General features: G+C 43.5%; 1 protein-coding gene across 1 annotated transcript; it reads right to left on the bottom strand.

Moving 5' to 3' along the window:
* Positions 1-2,805: 2,805 nt before the first annotated feature.
* LOC139199786 (A disintegrin and metalloproteinase with thrombospondin motifs 15-like) lies at positions 2,806-15,287 on the bottom strand. Its single transcript, XM_070828941.1, has 8 exons — positions 14,331-15,287; positions 11,509-11,641; positions 9,699-9,866; positions 5,934-6,217; positions 5,662-5,839; positions 5,328-5,503; positions 4,104-4,279; positions 2,806-3,583 (listed from the first exon to the last, which is right to left on the bottom strand). Exons 1-8 carry the CDS (start codon positions 15,285-15,287, stop codon positions 2,806-2,808), a joined length of 2,850 nt encoding a protein of 949 aa, XP_070685042.1.
* Between the last annotated feature and the right edge of the window lie 5 nt (positions 15,288-15,292).

Raw genomic sequence — 15,292 nt, 5'->3', positions numbered from 1 at the left:
GGTGACATTCTAATCTTTCAGTGGGTTTTCAGTCTCTTTCATTGTTGAACAACTTAAGAGTGTAAGATGGTGTGAGTCCAAACAGATGCCTTTGCACTTCAAAGCTTAGGGTGTGACACCAGAACTGGACCTACATCAAGTATTTTAAAGACCAATGATCAATTTTCTGTTTAACTACACATATTTCCAGCTGAAAATGCAGAAACAGTTATTTTTCCAACGAAATGAAAACAGTCTCTTCCAAACAACAAAATGGAGTGTCAGGGAGGACAGCACAGTATTTGATGTTTGGTGATTGTTTGTGTTTTCAAGTGGACTTTCCCTTTAACTTCATCATGAATGTGTTTCATGGAGAAGATGAGTCTTTTTCTGCTTGTTACAGGCGTTACAATAGCTCACTAAGGACAATACGTCTAATACCAGAGTAATTCATCAAACATTTTGATGGTTGGGACCGTACAATAAAGAAACACAGCCAAGTGTCTTCTCATTAAGGGCTCGAGGTGAAGAAGCAGCCAAGCAGCAGCGAGGCAGAAGCCTGCGAAGGTTGAAGAAACACCACCAGCCAACAAGCATTTCACCCCCCGAACATCACAGTAAACGCGGCAAACAGCACGACCTGAAAGCAGTGTATTCATTTAGCAACGCTACTGTCCAGACGATTGTAATTATTTATTTGTCTCCACGGTTCAGCGATGGAACGACTCCAAATTGTACAAACTTCAGCAACCAGAGAGCTACGCATTTTATTACATATGAAATTAATCTTGGCTTCAGTGCATCGACTGACAGTATCTTTTAGGATTAATTCTGGTGTATTATCAATTACTGTTTTGTATTAATTAGATTTTATTCCACTGTCCATAGCTACTTATGTGGTGTTATTGTTTTAATGCTGCTAACATACATTGTCTTTTATCCTCCTAACTCTGGACAGCACTTTGTGTTTTTACCTAGAAAAGCACTTTATGAATAAATTGTTAATATTATTATAATTATTATTGCTGGTCAATTACTAATAAGTAGCAAACTGAACATATAGATACTCAGTAGATAAGTGAGCAATGCTGCAGAAGTGGTTTGACAAATCACAAACCGCCGTCTCTAAAATGGCAGGAATTAGTTGTGCTGTCCGATAAACGGTCCAAAACCCAACAAGATTCAATTTAGGCTCACATGAGAGAAGCAAAAGCAGCAATATCCTCACATTTAGAATCTGGAACCAGTGAAGTATAAAAAAAAATGACACTTACTTAAACGATTAACTGAATATCAGATTGTTTCATGTTTTTATAGCCATCCTTTAAGCCTACAGGAGGCGAGTGTCTGACAGACTGCAGTCCAACTGAAATCACATTGAGTCATCCCTTTTTATGGTCAGAAATATTATTAAAAGGAATAAAACAATGTCTTTGAGGAAGTGCTCCTTGTTTCTGGCAGCTGGAGGGGTGTGATCCTGTCAGCGTCTGACAGCAGACAGGAACACACAGCAGTGTGACATCTAAGGGGATTAGAGACAAAGTAAAGAAACCTCTGCTGTAGCCTACAAGTGATGTGCAGGCAGCGTGTTGTTGGCAGTATTGAGGAGTAAAGAGCACAGCAGCATCTAACCAGATTCAAATGACATCTGCAGGTATGTTTACATGCTGTTTAATGCAGATGAGCAGTTAATTGGCTGTGCAGGCCGCAAACTGAGGTTAGCGGTGCCCTTTTTTGTTCGGTTGGACTTTAAGAAGATGACAGGATTGTACAATGAGTGTACTTTGAGCATGCCATGCCTCTGTCCAGTTCAAGAGAGGTGCTTCTCCCGGTACTAAGGCTTTTCTGAAGATAATAACTCTTTGGCAACAAAAGACAAACAGCTGACCATCGGTCTGTTTGGGCGATTGCACCATACAAAGAGCCTACATTCACTATACAGAATACGCTCTAACTAAGCTAATGTTCCTCATAAAAAACATTTAAGATTTTTGGTCACTTGTAAAACTCAGGAAATCTTTGATATTGATCGTATCCATACAGACTGTGTCAAGTGTGTAGGATGTATTGTTGACTATTTTTCATTTTGGAAGGATTGAAGCTTTTAAAGCTTTGTTAAGATGATCCCACTGACTGGCAGCATGATTGGCTGCTTTGATTTTTATACATCAGCCAATAGCAATGAAAGATAAGAAATTAATGACAAGAATTAAAAATAAAAGATGTAGAAATTGCATGGACCAATCAGGTCTTGAACGATACAGTACTATGTTTCACATTTTGATTAGTTCTTCAGTAAAATGAGAAAAATTCACAGGTGACATATCTACTTCTGATAACTGCACAGTGTGAGTGTTGAGGTCGTACCTTAAAATGCTTCATCTGTTTGTCCTGGACTTTAATTTCTGTCTGCTTTTGTAATCTCATCCAATGTCCGTAAAAAATTGGTTTTGTGTGCACGTGTGTGTGATCTCTGCATCGTTCTCCTCTGTTCCTCTCTGTATATGCTCAGGCTTTGTGTCATCTTTCCTGATAGAGGTAGACTAACCAAAAGTCAAACCTGCCCCAGATGGTTTGACAGTTTACAAGAAGACAGCTTTCCTTCTTTTCTCTTACATAAACAGACGTCTGTCTTTTCAAACAGTGGGGGAGACCCTCTCCGTCTCCATTGCCTTTCTTTGGTGTTGTAGACGCCCCTTCAGACGCAGGCTGCATTTCCACCTAACACAGCCGTGGAGTCATTATCATGCTGATTTGGCCAAAGGTTCATGTCAAATCGTCACTTTGACTGATGAAAACAGGTTCTTAGACTGTGTCTGTTCTGCTCTAACATGGCTTCAGGTTGCAGAGGTCCAGTTCCTGAGGCTTCCTCCTTCCAGAGCAGTGGTCTCTGGGAAGATTCAGACCATTTTCGTTCATGCAGCGCACTGGCCGCCTTTTGAAGCCCCTCCCACAGGACTTGGAGCAGTGAGACCAGGCCCCTACATCCCACATGGGACATGGATCCCCACATGCTCTCACTGCTACAGGCCTTTCAGCACTGTCACAGTCCATTGCAGGATGCCCCTCCATGCTATGGCACTGCACCAGCCTCTTCTGCAGACCACTTCCACAAGTCACCGTGCACGAATCCCAACTTCCTGTCACCCAATGACTGACTGGCCTTTTACCCATCATTTGCTTTTTAGCTTCTACCCTGTTACTGTCTGCCAAAACGCTATTCTGTGCTGAGTGGCTCCTCTCCTCTTTCCGCAGAGTCTTCTCCTCCTTGCTCTCCTTGGCGATGTAGAAGGAGTAGCGCACCCTGGGAGGAGTCATCTTCCCCACAGACAGCACCTCCACAGTCAGAGGCTCCTGCAGGGGTCTGGTGGCCTGGAGAATCTCCACAGAGGTGGAGGTGCCACTGTACCGCAGTAAGCTGCCCTTCACCAGCAAATCACGCTCCACAGCTGACACCACGTAGTTGCCGTTCAGCAAGTACTTGCCGTGCCGATTCTTCACGGCTAAGTAGTTTTCATCACTGACCATTCCTCGGTAGCCACGCTGACGGATATCAATGTTGGAAGCTCCAACAGGCAGCATCACCACGAAGTTGTAGCCGTGACTGAAAAGAAAATGTGGACATAGAGAGTATTAATGATGCTGGATAGCCACTGGTTATTCAAAAACCTTTCAAGATGATGGACGTTAATGGAACTCGAAAACTTAAAGATGCTTCACATCGTATTTTTAAACCTCATCAATATGAAGGAGTCCGAAAGAGAATAGAATAAACAAGAGAATAAATCTGGCAGCACAAACACACTGGCTGGAAGATGAAGAAGAAAGAAGAGGACTTGCACTTTGTGCTGTGAGAAGTTTGAGAATCCAGACTTCGACAAATGCAGCATCATACTTTTTATTTAGAATGAGAAAAAGTAAAGGAGCGTTGGCCACTGTAGTATTTCCACAAGCTTGGAGGGGAAGGGGTCTGGCGAGGGGTATTAGATGCCGAAATTCTACAAACTGAACCTTTAAGAGTGAATACAAAGCACAACTACAGCACAACAACTACAGTTGATCCTGTGCCACCACTTTGGATGCAACAGTGATAAGTAATAAGTATGTGCTGACGTAGTACTTACATAGGTTTGGTGAACATTCCTGAGACCTTCTTACAACCCTGGTTGTCCCCGCCACACACACCACACTTGTCAAACTTCCTTTTAGAGTCCAGCTTGCCATCGCAGCCGGCCTTGATGCATTTTCCTTGCACACATACAGCTGAGGTGTCAGGAGAGCAGGGTGTCCCATCCACAACCTGCCGTGTTTGAGACAACGCACATTATTTAGGTGCATAATGTGCAAACAGGAACAACAATAATTGATGCCATATGGTCCACCATCTTTGCACACTTAATTCCTCTGACTTAGGAAACTGAATGAACCAAATGAATGAACCAAAGAGCTGCATGATAGAAAGCGAAAAGCAGCACCAAAGAGAGTGTACAGTGTCCTTTGGTGTAAACACTATGTTGGCTTGTAATGCTGCTACAAGCTTGTTTCCTTGCCTGCTGCATAAATAGTTGCTGACAAACCACAGCTGTGAAGTGATACTGTGCCTGCATGTTTCCCTTTCTCACCACTCTATCCATCCTGTAGCAGCAGTTGCTCTCTCTACTGCCACTAACACATCACCTCTCACTGCTTCACTGTTGATGGGACTAGCTGTTACTTCTCGCATTGTGGATAAGAGCCAACTCACACTGGGCAGTCACACACCAAACCCAGAAACCTTTGTGAGCAGCCAGCTGCTCAATACTTCTACCTAAATGTTTCAAGAACACCTCCCATGAGGTTTTGGCTCACAATGAGGTGTTCAATGACAAGACGTTCAGATTTCATTAGCAAGTACGATAGTTGATACCCATTTAGCTTAGAATATTAACAGAATTCCCCAATGTCATGTCTTAGCTTTTTAGGCAGATGTAAGTGTGGCAGGACTTTGGCTTTTATTCACAGCAGCATAATGAAAGCTGACAGCATTGCTCTTTGTACCATCTACAACCATATTTTGCACTGTAGCTAGCAATTATCATGCTCAAATCCGCCTCCAGATGGTTGGGTAATTATGTTTTGCTGGTAATGTGAAAGTAGTCAATATGTCATTTGCCTAGAACTTTTCAGAGCACATTGAAGTTTCTCTATTTTGTTAACATAGCATATCCAGAGGCTTGTCCAATAAACATGATTTATGTTCTTGAACTAATTCCACTTTATTTCAGTGAAATGTGATTGAAACTGATATGAGCAGGTGCGGTGTTTGCTCTGAGGAGTGGTTACATGAACACAGCAAATCGGCTACATACCTTTGGAGCGAGGACATAGAAGTACCCAGTCCCGTTGGCACGGCAGATGAGCTTGCATTTGTCCTTGGGAGAGATGCCCGAATATTTGGGAACCCAAACCACAGAAGAACCCAGTCTGTTGGTGTTCAGGTTTAAGCCATTGAATGCCTCACACTGCTCCTCACGGTAACTCTTACCTGGAAATGTAAAAACTCAGATTAGAATGACTGAATACTCCAACACTGTTGACCTCACAGACGGGGACTGCAGTTTTCCAAACCGACCAAGCCCTGACAGTTGCTGTTTGGAGGAGAGGTTTAGTAAATGGAACGTACTCAAACAGAGACAGGTGTACCTGTTTCAGGACAAGCGTTGAGGTTACAGGAGCGATATTTGATGCGAAGGCCGTAGCAGTATTTGCCTCCATTCTCAGGGACGGGGTTGTCACACTCTCTCTTGGCCAGCTGAACTCCTCCACCACAACTTCGGGAACAGTCTCCAAATGCACCCCACTTCCCCCACCTGCCATCCACCTGGGATGACGGACAACAAGCACAACGGTGCATCAGTCTGTAATAAAAATGACCAAGCAGGACAGGGCGGTGCTTTCTTCCCCCATTCCCTCACCTTGATGTGCATGGTGCTGTTCTTATCAGAGCAGGCTCCTCGGTAGCAGATCTTGCTGTTGCCACAGCTGGTGCCATCCGCCCAGGGGAAGTGTCGGGTTTGGCAGACCAGCTGGCCGCGGGCCTTTCCAGTACACCACAGCTTGGAGCAGGGCTGCATGTACGGGCAAGGCTTGGAGCCGTGGCCGAAAGCAAGCTCACACTGGCGGTGCAGGCTGTAGCTGGACCCAGGCAGGTTGTCTGAGAGAGACAGCTGCCTTTGAGGCTGATCGAGCAGGCAGTCTCCTACAGAAACAAAACAACAGCATTTCAAGCAACCAGGCTGCAGAATCATACACTCATATGGATATTAAATCTGAGATGACTTTGTGACTCGAAGTGTGTAAGTGTTGGAGTTTTCTGCGGCCTTTGGCTGCTGCTGCTCAGATGTTTTTAACACTGAAAATGTAAAGCTCCACTAATCAATAGTTTTGTATTTACAATGAGGACCTATTCATAATATGAAAGGTGTTACTTAACAAACCCAGAGAGAATTGTCACCAAGTCTGTGCTTTCCCTCAGCTAAACACAGTGGTTTTAACATCTTTCAGCACTCTTGCCAACCTTGTTTCCAGCAGTAGCAAACAGCTGGTTTCAGTACAAAAGTTAAAGAAACACCCTTTATGCCAACTGTCAAACACCAAACAGCAGACAGGTAAAGTTAGCAACAAGCCGGTGAACATTTAGCAGCTAAAGAAGCAGATACTTCTCTTGGGAATTGGTTGAGACCAGGAAACACGACTCTAAATGAATGCCTCTGCTGTTCTGTGGCGTTGTGTGTGTAAATGGGCAACTGTGTTCAACAACAAATGAAATTCTAAGACAAAGACATAAATAGAGCAGAAGTTAAAATGCAGGAATCAAATATATAAAATAGAATAAAATATAAGGTAACACAAAACATAGTGCAAAGGCAGACTGCCGTTCAGTAGTGATAAAATGTATTATTTGTAATGTTGACAGGTTGTATAGTCATCAACCGGTGATGTACAGGTAAGAGCAGAATAATTTCCCAGCAGGAAATGTGATTGTTGTTGCAGCACAAGAAAATAAATAATTACAGAACAGGAGAAAGAAAAGAATGAATAAGAAACATAACAAACTTAAATATGCAAAGAATACAAATAAAATAGGAACTGTATAAAGTCAATCATTTTGTTGGCAAAAAAGCTCTTGTACTGTATATTTGGACACTTATTAACTTTATAAATTAATGATAAAGCTTGTTGCACTGCCTCCATTTAGCCAAAAAAGAAAACAAAAAGAAGAAAAAAACAATTAATCCAGTTAACATTGTTCCATCTCTACTGCCACAACGTTTTGACATGGTACTTTTTTGCTAAATATTTCATATTTAGAATAGTAGAATATTTTAAAATATATAAATCACCAAGATCGGTAAGATGAACTTTAATCATCACATGAACTGTATCTACTATCTTTCTCATATCAAATGTCCCTGAGATTCAGATAAGTTCAGGGTGATGGCTGAATGTTCTACAAAGCCAAATGACAATAAAACTACAGATTGTAGCATTAAAGGCACGTTAAAAAAACATAATGAGGCAGAAAACTCTCATTCTTGTAAAAAATTATTGGACAATTTGACCAAAGGTGGATAATATTTGGACATATAGATAATACCTGAATGAGCTTAAAGGTGTCAGAGCTGTATTTCACTCACATCGTCTTCAGTCTGTACATCAGCAGCTCAACATGAAACAGCACAGGCACCGTTTAATGTTTAGATTAAGCAAATGACTGGTGTAGAAAAGGCATCAGTGCACAGTAAGTGGGCTGGTTTAGGGGAGGTAATAAATTGGTGAGTTTAATTCTCTGTATTACACAGAATCCACTTTCAGAGTTTACACACAGTCAGAAAGAGACTTGGCATAAAGGAGGAGAAAAAGCTGAATGATATATTAATACACTTGTGAATGTTGTGTTAAATGTGGATACTGTATATATGAAATTACATCACAAGTAGAAATACGCCTTCACAGGACACTTATTCACTTTCCTCCTGTGTAATAATTATTGTACTCTGGGTTCACAGTCGTGCATTTCCTGTTGATTACAATCTATTGAGGCCAGTGAGAATCTCCTGTCTGCTGGTTTTACAGTGGATTTCTACCTCTCTGATGCTGGATATCTATGCGCCACTAGCAAAATATTACACTAATGATGCCCGTTTCGGTGCGCTGAACAGCAGATAAGCCGATCTGTCAGCTGTCATTCTCAAACACTTTCCAAAGCGTTGCTCTAAACTGTGAGGACTCGGAGTAGAACTCTCATCCAATGTCTGGGAATTGAGCATCAGTTTTATTGTGCTTGGGACGTATCCAACATTTCATCATGAACTTCCTAGGGTCCTACAGAAAGTGTGACTTCTTTCTTTTCAACGTGTCTACCATGACATGGCACCTACTGTGCAAACGTCCATCGACCAAAATCTTTCTTAAAGCTGCATTAATCTTTTTATATAAACAACAACAAGCTAAAAATCACATGCTTGACATGTTGTGGCCTAAATGTAGTTAGCATGTGTTCTGACTACTGCCTAGTGACACATTCAACACACACAGAGCAACATTAGCATCACCACCTCTCATATTTGAGTCCCAGGCTCTGTCTGTGTGGGTCCTAAGCAACTCCCAAAGAGAAAATCTTTCTCTTTAGCTGCTATATGCTCCACTATGTTTGCCAGCTGATGACTCTGTGTATCTGTGTGCTGTTTGGTGTTGAGCAGGCTGTGAAAGGTGGGTTTATCAGAGCTTTTTCTGCAGAGACGGCTGGCTGCTGTGGTTAGAAACAAAGTTGGTTAAAGCCCTGAGACTGAAACAAAACATTGTTCATGCACATATATTGATTAGTGCCACTTAAACCTTCAGACTATGAGAAAAGGCCGTCCTCAGTGTTTCTCCTGCTCCATCCTTCAGTAAATGTGTGTGAAAACACTGTTTAGATTTGACTCCCTTTATGATGTCAGAAGGAGATCTGTCGATCATGTGACCTCCTCCAGTCCCTCAGCAGGCCATCTGTCCACTGAAAACCTCCTGAAACCACCTCGCTGACCACCATTGTTTCTTCCTCATTAACGCCGGCTCTCAGGTGTCAAAGGCGAGAACAAAACACACAAACTGCTCTGTTCTTCTAAAATGGAAAACCATGTAAACCATGTAAACCTGTTCTAGTAGGACCTCCAAATACCAATAAGAACTTGAAAATGAGCAGAATTTTAAGTAAACCTTCTTTAATTCATCATTATTATTAGTGATCGCTGACACAAGATGTTAGTTTTGTTGATATGATGAAAGTTTAAGGTTTTATCCTCTTGCTATTGATTCCACTGTATTATTTAATGTGAGGTGTGTTTAAACGCATTGAAGTGTGTTGACTTTTGACTATTTTGACCTTTAATTTCCAAGACCTCGTTTTGTGAGAATTACACAGATTGCGATAAAAGAAACTCAACGATAGACACTCCACTGCACTTCTTTAAGGAAAACAAAAGATGTCATAAACTAGAATACTTTGACACATGTGAATGTGTCAAAGTACTTCAAAGTCACTTCAAAGTTGAAAAAGTCACTTCAAAGTTGAAAAAGTAGAGTCACAGTGTATTTTTGTGGGTACCGTGAGATTACAACCAGCTGAGAGCATGGAGCCTGGACAGAATTAGTGGTCCATCTGAGTCCAAAGACGTATACAGGAAGTGTTTACTAACCGTGACCTCTGTCCAGGAACTCAGTAATGATGGCGGCGCTGCACACAGACCAGGGCCTGCTCCTGTCAATCTGAATCAGCGTGGGAGACATCATGTGGTTGTCCTTTAGTTTCCCAAATACCTCCTCACAAGCCTTCACATTGTCGTGAGGCATGTTGAAGACGTGGCCTGGTGGAGGAGGGTGGGTGGGAGGAGAGACACAGGGTCACATCTTTGTTAGAGTTAAGTTGTTCTATTTTCAATCATCCCGTGATCTACAGCACGATAAGCAGTTGCTAAGAGTTACTGGGCAGATACAAAGACATTTCTGTGGTGAGGACAGTGAAATATGAAACTATTAGCACACAGATAAACCTTTCACCAGACATCACAACATATGTATGTATAAGGCAAAGCAAACTCAACTTGGAACGATCTGAAGCTGATGTCAGAGCAGACAGGAATGCAGTTTTGCATGGGAATATTCAGCGTGGCACACGTCCATGTTCTGAAGCAGACCTGACAGGGGAATTTAGTTCCCAAGGAAATCATTTCATTCCCTAAATAAAGTACTTCCCAAAAGAAAAAAACACTTAAACTGTGCTTCAGCATATTCAATCATGGAACGGGAGAGGGGCCGCTGTGTAATTACTTAACGTATATGAGGACAGTGTAAACCAATGCCTCTCTTGGGGCCTCAGGAGTTACTTGTGCATCTGGTCTCAGGCTTCTTTTAAAGCTTTCTTTAAGGCACTCATTACTGAAAATGTTATCTAATTTGCACCATGTAGCTTTTCCTAAAACCACAAACAGTCATTTTTACATTTCTCTTTTTGTACAGGTTAAATAAAAAAGATACAGCACGCAAGTGAGTCTGCTTCAGACGTGTTGGCAGGCTACTTTAGATAACGTATGCTAGCTCTTTTAGCCTTCTTCCAGTCTTCATGCTAAGCTGGGCAAACCATGTCCTGGCTCCTGCTCCACATTTAATGCACAGACATAACGTCATTCACGCCAAAATACCATTTCCATGCAAACTGCCACAGTTCGTGGTCATTTTGGCCCATTATTTCTGCATTTATGCTCAAATATTGTACTTCATTCTCTACACTTACAGTGGATTGGACATTTAAGTCTAAAATGGTCCTCTAAGGAGCAGGGGGGGCTCTGTCCAGAGAAAACCGGTCACGTCTGAGTTATTTCCTTTGTTTCATTCATCCCTTTTCTTCGCTTTCTTTCTCCTTATCAAAAAGGCATCAGACGAGCCGATAAGTGTACATTTCTTAGTACAATGTTATCATGTGAAATAATTCACTGTGACTGGACTCCAGATTTTTCAAACTGTTATCTCTCACTTGCCATTCACAGCCGCCAGCGTGTGAGGTTACGTTGTGCAGCTGTAATGCCGAACATGCATTGATGTCAACCGTGATCCACGGACCTGCAGGTTCTGATTGTGCCCATCTCACGAGGGACTGATTTGGAAACAGAACATCGAGTGAATGTAATTCAATAGCCGATAGGACTAAAGCCCAGCGGCCCTCTGGGACCATGACTGAGAAACCCCGCCATATAGATCATCATGAAAGTTGCAAAGCGCTCTGGCCAGACTGCTTCACACACTGATTATGTGCATATATGTCTGTCAAACCTGACTGCAGATTTCCTTTGACATGTTAAGCTAAGGTCATGTGTTGACTCTTACCCTCAGCATATCTCACTCTGAGGCCAAATGTGCATTAGCATACATCTAAAGTGCGTAGTGTGTTCAGTCCCTGCTGATCATCAACATCTTCCTCACATTTTGCAAGTAACCGGCCAACTTTCTTACCAAGTTCGTGGGCAGTTGTGAAAGCTGAGGGCAAGCCATCATCCTCAATGACAGAGCAGCTCCTCTTTGGGTCACACATGGTCCCAACGTCAGCCATCCCCAGTGTATCGCAGGTTGTGGCCCCGCAAAGATCCTGGAGACACAGAGGCGGAAGTGTTAATTGTGAAAAGGCTTTTTCTTTAATTCTTAAGGGAAGCTTGAAAAATCAGATCGGACTGGAGCCATGTCATCAACTTGTTTTGTGCGGCTTTGCCTTGAGCTACAGAGTGAACGGGCCATGAAGAGCACTAATACAAAGCACATGGGCCTCTGGTTTGCTTATTGCTGCTCTCTTCTTAAAATATATTGAAGCAGCGGATCAGGGGAGATAGTCCACCACAGATTTCCTCTTAGTGTTTAGTTAAAGAGGTAAGAAGAGAGTTTGGGAGGAGTTGGTGAGTCCCACCTGCAGCACACAGCCCAGGGGAAAGTAAAACCACGACATTTTCTTCATGTTTATCACTAACTTTTTTCTCTGTGTCGTACCCCCATTTCCTTGGACCTCTCATTTCTGATTACATCTGTTTGGGGCCAGACATGAAGTCCACCAACTCCCCCCAATAAACATCTCTGCCCTGGGATTACCTTTTTAGCCATGTCAGTCAGTCAGTCAGGTCGGTCAGTCCCCCACAGTGGTCCAGACTGAAATATCTGTGGAGACATGTTCGACAGGCATTCATAGTCCCCAGGGGATAAATGGTATATGGTCTTCATTTGTATAGCGCCTTTCAAGCCATTTTGAATCCTAAAGACTTCTTGATCCGGCGGCTGTGGCTCAGTGGTAGAGTGGGTCGTCCCTCAGTCAGAAGGTCGGTGGTTCGATCCCCAGCTCCTATGGGTCAACATGTCAAAGTGTCCTTGGGCAAGACACTGAACCCCAACTTTGCTCCTGAAGCAGCCTCAGTGTGTGAAAGAATAGTCTCCTCCAACTGAGATTCCTCCTGAATGAATGATGTGTGAATGGGTGAACGAGGATGTGATGTAAAAGTGGTTTGAGTGGTTGAAATGACTAGAAAGGTACAAATACAGACCATTCACCATGATCCCCTGACCTGCTCCCTAGTGCCACCTTGAGGTTGACATTTTTGTTTTTTTGGTGTCTCCACAGCTGTTTAATCGCTTGATAAGGTGTCAGACATTCGTGTTCCCCACAGGATACATTCGTAGTAACTTTGGTGATCCCTTAACTTTTCTTCAAGAACCAGTCAAAATGTCAATTGATGACCAAATACCTGCAAAACAAATGTCCTCCCACCAGCCTCAGATGTACATTGTGTTTCTTGCCAACTAGCGAATGCTGTCATGCTAATCATTAGACGGTGAACATGGTAATGTTAAACCTGCTTAACACCAGCAAACATGCCATTTTGCTGGCATCAGCATTTAGTTCAAAGCCCCTCTGTTCCTCAGAGCATGCACAGCCTCACAAGCTGCTAGTTTGGCTGGAGACTCTCAGCCTTGTAACATTACAGGAAAAGTTATGAGGCTTTTCCCACTTGAGCTATTCATTATTATTAGAAATAAATGGCTGTGAGTCATTGGTTATCAGGACGATAGCTGCCTTGTTCTGTCCCAAGGCTCTCTAAGGAGGCTTTTCCGTGTCTAAAACTTCTTTTGTGTGTTCAATATTTCTGGACAGGAATTGCATTGTTAAGTCAAAATGACTTTCCTGTGCTTTACTAGTGTTTTAAGTAAATCTGAGGACTCAGTGGACAATGAACTTGTTGACCCAGTGTAACAGTGAGGCCCAGCGATGCCAGAAGAACCCTCTGCCAGCCATGTGTATTCCACACCACTTGCTCTCCATAACCTATTACAGGATTTTTTCCAGCGCAGCAGCTGCACTCATTGTGCCCTACAAGGACAACAACACCGGACCTGGAGTTTCCGACATATAATTGCCCTCAGTGTAAATAAGAGATCTTTCCCGGCACTGCGGTGATTCTTCACTCCTTCTGACCTTGCAGTGTTTTTGAATGTTGCTATGCTGAGACGGAGAGAAACCGTGTATCAGATGGCGAGCCAGAACCAAACTGGACCTAATGGAAAGCAGGCACCAATGATCAGAGAGGGAGAGCCAGAGAGAAGTTAGTGACTATGGAAAAAGATTTACTTGTCAGTGGTCACAGCTCTGGTGGCCACATGGGATTATCTGACAGCTGTGACCAGCCAGATAACGTCAAAGTTTATTAGTTTGAATGAACGAAGAAGCAATTTTGATTCTAGTCTTTTAGAATATTCAGATCACGATGAAGGTGCCTTATATGCAGATAATGAGCCAGTTGTTACTCTGTCACAGCAGACGGAGGTGAGGTCTTTCATGGAAAGAACTGGCTCAGTTGCTCTTTTCCAATGACTCAATGAAGGGGACATGCAGAACTGTGCAGCTGACAGGCTGCACAAACACACACGTACGTGGATGGATTAATGGACCAGCACACAGGGCGCAGTCCTCCGTACCAAGTGATGGTCCTGTTTGGAACGTGACTCAAAAGAGACACAAGATGAGCACAGACAACATCACTGAGTCTTCTGGCTCACCTGCACAGTATTACTGAAAGCTTGGCGTGTTGCATCTCTTTGTATCTCTAGGTGTCTTTCTCCTACGTAGAGGGGGTGGGGGGCCTTTAACTGTGCCCAGGGGTTCATTGTCTCATAATCCATCCATGCAAACGTTGTGCATGAACGCAGCATTTCTATTCTGCCACTGTGATGCATTACAGCTGGGCTTGACGCAGCTAGCGCCCCCCCCCCCCCATGCCCCTATGCCCCCTCATGCTTACCTGTTTGGTGAACAGTATGGCAGTGTCCCAGTACTCTGGGTGCTTGTCGCTGTGTTTATTCAACTTCTTCTGCCAGGAGCAGAAGTTGCGCAGAGTCAGAGCTGCGTTACTGGAAACTTTAGGTCCCTTGTCATCCTCGTTTATCGCCATAAAGCCCACCACCACTATGTTTATGGAGTTGAGAATGCTGGGGTGCTTGTAAAGCCTGGCTGCCACTGACATCAGGGTCAGGAGGTAATGCTTCAGGTCATCCCCGTGAAATTTAGCCATAGATTCATCTGCCACCAGCAGCACCTCCACAAACCTGGGGATGGAGGCAAACCTCTTGGACCTCCCCAGGGTTTTCAACACGGTTTCAGTTAAGCCATCAATCTCTAGTTCGCTCATGTGCTTGTATTTCTCCAGGGAAATGTTGAAGTTGGTGTCAGGTGTAACTCCACACCTGCTGGTGAAGTTGCCGTCCGAGTGCGCAGCGAGTCTCCGGCGGCGGATGACATGCGTCCTGTACAAAGAGTTTCCATGTCCAGACGCGGCCGCTGCGTCTTCAGTCCTGGTCTGACTGATGAAATACTCCATGCCGTTGTAGGAGAACCCCCCGTGGAGACCTTTACACAGGCTGAGCGCGGCGAAGGAGTCCGGGTCCGCGTTGACATCACCGGAGTAGAAGCATTCCCTGAGGTCAGCGGTTGCAGAGGTGTTGGATGAAGAGGAGTCGCTGTCAGGCGGCAAGCTGCCCGGTGCGAGGAAACTAGAATCCGGTGTGAGGTGAAGGTAAAGTTCCTGTTTGAATGCACTTAGTCTGAGAACTATCTGCCTTTCATCCGTGTGCAGATGCCTGTCTTGCTTTTGATGATCCACACGAACAGGTATGCAGAAATCTACCTCCATGCAATATGTTAGTTTCAAATAAAGAATCACTTTTGTAAAAATAATCAGAGAACTAATGAGTGGAGCCATCTCTG

This window comes from Pempheris klunzingeri, chromosome 4, assembly GCF_042242105.1.
Source record: "Pempheris klunzingeri isolate RE-2024b chromosome 4, fPemKlu1.hap1, whole genome shotgun sequence".
NCBI lineage: Eukaryota > Metazoa > Chordata > Actinopteri > Acropomatiformes > Pempheridae > Pempheris > Pempheris klunzingeri.
Note: the sequence above shows the minus strand (reverse complement) of the source record. Positions and strands in the feature narration are given on the sequence as shown.